The 4,969-nt window shown below is 52.2% G+C and overlaps 1 protein-coding gene across 1 annotated transcript; it reads right to left on the bottom strand.

Annotated features, from left to right (window-relative positions):
* Positions 1 to 331: 331 nt before the first annotated feature.
* Positions 332 to 4,343, bottom strand: LOC106002307 (CMRF35-like molecule; the record flags this gene model as incomplete). The annotated part of the gene is made up of 3 exons (XM_013037203.1): positions 4,139 to 4,343; positions 1,055 to 1,441; positions 332 to 464 (listed from the first exon to the last, which is right to left on the bottom strand). Coding segments are annotated over exons 1-3 (725 nt in total), but the record flags the coding sequence as incomplete, so codon positions are not given.
* Between the last annotated feature and the right edge of the window lie 626 nt (positions 4,344 to 4,969).

A 4,969-nucleotide genomic window follows, 5' to 3' on the forward strand; every position in this document is an offset into this window, starting at 1 on the left:
CTAGCCTTGAGCTGAAGAGCTGAGGGACAGAGCCCAGGCCCAGAGTTCAGGCCCCTCGACCGGACCCAAAACAAACAAACAAAACAAAACAATATCTGTGGGCACAATATAAGTGAGCACCCCCCCTACCCTGCCTGTCCCCAAATTAGGAAGTCCTTCTTAGAGAAAGAACCCAAGATTTCAGGGTTTGGGTAAAACTGAACCCAACCCTCCATCATGAAGTCATGCAGCTGGAAAATTGCTTTACCCCTCTGCGCCTCACTTTACTTATCTGAGAACCAGGTACTCTGGACATTCAGGGTTGTGTGAGATCAGGGACTTGGGGCCTTACCATGGGCCCTGGCCCTTGTGGTTATTCCCCTGGCTGCTTGATCCTTGGGTAGGACGGTTTTCGGCTGGGCTGGTGGGTGGCACAGTAGGAGCTCTGGTTGTGGTTGTTGAGGTCTTGGCTACTGGTGTTGTTACTGGAAGCAAAAATCACCAATCAGACTCGGGCATCTCCTCCATTCCCTCATCACTGGCAAGGCCTTTTGGGTTTGATTTCATACTCAGTACTCGCTCAGAATGGAGCAGGATGGAAACCTGGGCCAGAGCCACCCCAGGACCCTCCTGGCCCCAGTGATTATTTCCCAAAGGGCTTTAGGTACTGCCCCACCCCCAACAGGCGCACCTGTGTCCTGCTCCTGAAGGCAGGTCCTGCCCAGAGCCCCAGTCACCTCCCCATCCTCCCCAGCCCCAGCCGCACTCCACTGGACATGATTATCTAACTGCAAATCTGACTTGTCACTTGTCCAAGCCCGCTCTGCACAAAGCACCGTCACCACCATCGGGTCCCTGCCTGTCCCTGTCTCTCTCTGTTTCTCTCTCTGTCTCTTTGTCTCTGTCTCTATCTCTTTCTCTGTCTCTATTTCTTCTCTCTCTTTCCCCCTCTCTCCCTCTCTCTCTCCCCACCCTCTCTCCCTCCCTTCCCCCCTCTACTTCTCTTTCTCCTCCTCCCCTACCCCCCAGAATGGCTCCCAGGCTCTGATCTGATTCCTGCCCCAGCTTCTCCTACCTGAGTTTCTGTGGCAGCCCCCGGGCTGGTAGGAGGGGGGCTCATATGGGAGCACAGACACCGAAACCAGGAAGGAGTCATCCGGTCCTTCATGCCAGGGTATGTGAATCCCACACCAGTAAGAGCCTGAGTCCTCCAGAGAGAGGTTCTTGAAGGTCACAGTGAAGGTGAGGTTCTCAGGATGGTCACTGATGGACATTCTGCCTCTGCTCACTTCTCTCTCTGAGTCTTTGGTCTTCACAGTATTCTCACATCGTCCTAGCACACTTGAGCTTCTGCACCAGTATTTGTTATATGTCTTGTATTTCTCCTCATACCAGCACTGCAGGCTCAGGGATCCACCCTGGGTGCCTGTCACTCTGCTGGGGCCTCTCAGAAGACAGCAGCCTGGAAAACACAAGCCCCAGTTCTGGGCCTTCACAGATGGGCGGGGTCAGAGCCTCCAAGCCAGATCACCCCTTTGCACCACTCCAGCAACCCAAGAGGTTGACCCAGCAGTGTCTCCCCTCAGCCTCAGTCCCCCAGAGTCCTCACCCTGCTTTCACACATGCTACCCCTCCCCCAGCAGCCACCACAAGCCCATCTGGTCCCACTGAGGGAGAGGAGCCAGACCCAAGCAGGGAGGCCTTTTGTTTTGTTGTGCAGATCTGGCTGCATGAACTCTGGTCCTCAGCACTGCCCCTGAGCTTCTTTTCCTCAAGGTGAGTGCTCTACCACTTGAGACACAGCACCACTGCCAGCTTTTTTGAGTAGTTTATTGGAGAAAAGAGTCTCATGAACTTTCCTGCCAGGACTGGCTTCAAACCATGATCCTCAGATCTCAGCCTCCTGAATAGCTAAGATTACAGGTGTGAGCCACAGACACCTGAGCAGGGTGGCTTTTTTGACAAGGGCAATGCACACAATTGATTAGGGTGTGGGTCAAAACAGTTCTGAGTGCAGGGCTCAGTGACAATATCCCTCATTCACCCAGACTCAACTCAGCTGGCCCAGATCTGCTCACTTAATTTTCAAGTAAGCTTTCTTCCTTCCTTTCTTTCTTTCTTCCTTTTTTCCTTTCTTTTTCCTCCCTCCCTCCGTCCCTCCCTTCCTTCCTTCCTTTTTTCTTTCTTTCTTTCTTTTTCCTCCCTCCCTCCCTCCCTCCTTCCCTCCCTTCCTTCCTTTTCTCTCTCTCTTTCTTCCTTTCTCCTTTTCTTTCTTTATTTTTTTGGTGTGTGTGCTATTACTGGTGCTTGAACTCAGGGGCTACGTGTTCTCCCTGAGTTTTTTTTGTTCAAGGCAGATGGTTCTATCACTTAAGCCATAGCTTCACTTCCAGTTTTCTGGTGGTTAATTGCAGAGAAGAGTCTCATGGACTTTCCTGTCTGGGCCAGCTTTGAACCATGATTCTCAGATCTTAGCCTCCTGAATTGCTAGGATTATAGGCATGAGCCACTGGCCCCCAGCTTAAGCTCATTTTTGGTTGCCAATATTCTATCTGCCATTTTCCCTAACACTTATCAGACACAAAGCTGGCAGCTAATGCTGCCCCCCAATCAGGGAGCTGGGAGCTGGCCTTGGGATGGCCACACACCCAGCTGAGGCATGGCTGTGTGTCTGTCCTCCTGGGACCCTTGAGAGGCCCTGTCATCAGAAATGGTGGGGTCCACTCTTTACCTAGGTTGGAATTCTTTGGAGTGGGGCAATCCTGAGGCTTGAACTCAGGGCCACTCATTTGCAAGGCAAGTACCCGAGTACTCTACCACTTAAGCCTCAATGACAGCCCTTTGTCTTAGCTTCTTTCTTTTGTTTTTAGATTTTTTTATTGCTATTCTAAAGGTGGTATACAGACGGGTTACAGGTACATAAGTCAGGTAGTAAGTACATTTCTTTTTGGACAATGTCACCCCTTCCTTCAACCTCTGCCAGTTTTTCCCACCTGTACTTGCTGCTTTGGTTATTTTTTATATAGGTTATTCTTACATTTGTGCCCCTGTCATCCAGCGAGCCTCCTATTTATACTTCTCCTGGGATGACAGGAAAACACAACCATACCCAGTTTTTCACTGTTTAAGATGAGGTCTCAATAACTTTTTTTTTTTTTTTTTGCTTATGTGGTGTTGAGGAATTGAACCCAGGGCCTCATGCATGCAAGGCAAGCACTCTACCACTGAGCCACCTTCCCAGCCCCTCAATAACTTTTGATTGCCAGGCACTAGTGGCTCATGCCTATAATCCTGGCTACTCAGGAGGCTGAGGTCTGAGGATTGAGGTTTGAAGCCAGTCAGGAAGGGAAATCTGTGAGCTCTTATCTTCAATTAACCACCAAAAAGCCAGAAGTGGAGCTATAATTACAGTGGTAGAGCACCAACCTTGAGCAAGAGAGAGTCAAACAAGAGCAAGAATCTCTGAGTTCAAAATGGGCAGAGTTAGGGGGAAAGGCTGGCTTCCTAGCTCTAAATCAAAGAAATTCTAGGATTTAGTCCAACAAGACAGCAGGACGGTTTGAGGAGTCTGTGGTAAGGAGGACTCAGAGACCACTCTGAGGGAGGAGGCTTTGTCCTTAGCCGGACTCCTCTACCTTTTCTCTTCATGAAAGTCTCCCCCTTTGCTCTGCCACCTGTTTCCTTCCCCAGCCCCATCTCCCTGCTGGTGGGACAGCTGATCTATGGCCCTCCACAGAACCCCTGTCTCATGTCTGCCACCCTGGCTGGAGCTGCTTAGCTGAGACTGAAACCTTCTTTCCCTGTCCCCACCCTTCCTCTTACACTCCAAATCTGGTGACCCACAGGCACCTTCCCCAAACACATAGCACCTAGGTGTCTGTTCCTGGCCACTCTTCTCCCAGGCTGGGGGGACCTGGATACATTCCCCTCCCCCCCACCTCTTCATGGCCCCCACTCTGCCCTGCCCCACACCGGGGTACATCCAAAGTCAGAGGCACCCTGGCCCTTCCCTCCCAGGAGTGAGGCCTTCAGCCAGGGTGTGTGGACAGAGGAGCCCAGGCTTGAATGCCTCACGTGATATCTCCCTACAGCCTCCCCCCCCTCCTGCCCTCCTTCCATCTCCTGCCCCCACCCCACCCCCAGGAAGAAGATCCCTCACCTGGGAGCCAGAGAAGCAGCAGATTCAAAGGCAGCCACACAGCCAGGGCCCAAGGGCTCATTTTTCCCCCTTCAGGGCTGCCACGCCAAGACAATGGTGGACCTGGGGCCCCTCTGGGTTGGGCCAGTCCCCAGGCCTCCAACTTCTGCTTTTTCTCCTGGCTATTTCCTTTAGGGCTTCTTTCAGCTCTGTTCCTGAGGCTCATGAGAAAATGGAGGAGAGGACCCCAGGGTTGTGGGCAGGACCCAGCGGTGCCCAGAGCTGAGAACACCCTTCTGGGGTTTCTTCTCTCCTTCCCTCCCAAATCTCACAGGTCTGTTCCCCCATGTTCAAGACATCCTCAGAACTGAAGGGCAGGATTTCCTTCTGGTTGGCACCCAGCTTCCCTGTAATTGGCATGGCAGCTCTGTGGAAGGGACTAGCAGAGCCGTGGTCCCTGGGCAGGGCCCACCCTGCAGTGCCACCCTGAGGCCTTCAGCAGAGCTCTCCTCCCTGGAGCTCCATCTCTAGGTCTGTTTCCCCTGAGTTAGCACAGTGGCCTCAGGACCCATCAGTGGTGCCTGGTCTTGGATGGATGATCTTAGTTCATCTGGATGGTCCTCAGGAAGACTGTGACCTTCATTCTGGTGTCCCCAGTGGACCTGGGCAAGAACCCATTAATCATTTTTAATTAATTAATGTGCCCAGATTGTTTTCAAACCTCCTTACATCTCAGCCTTCTGAATAGCTAGGATTAGAGCCATGAGCCACTGGGCCCCAAGACATGGCTGCTGAGGGACTGAAGTACTTCTTACCTGTGGCTCCCTCTCGCCCCAGCAAGTCCTTTTTTGC

This window comes from Dipodomys ordii, unplaced genomic scaffold, assembly GCF_000151885.1.
Source record: "Dipodomys ordii isolate 6190 unplaced genomic scaffold, Dord_2.0 Scaffold6953, whole genome shotgun sequence".
In the NCBI taxonomy this organism is placed as follows: domain Eukaryota; kingdom Metazoa; phylum Chordata; class Mammalia; order Rodentia; family Heteromyidae; genus Dipodomys; species Dipodomys ordii.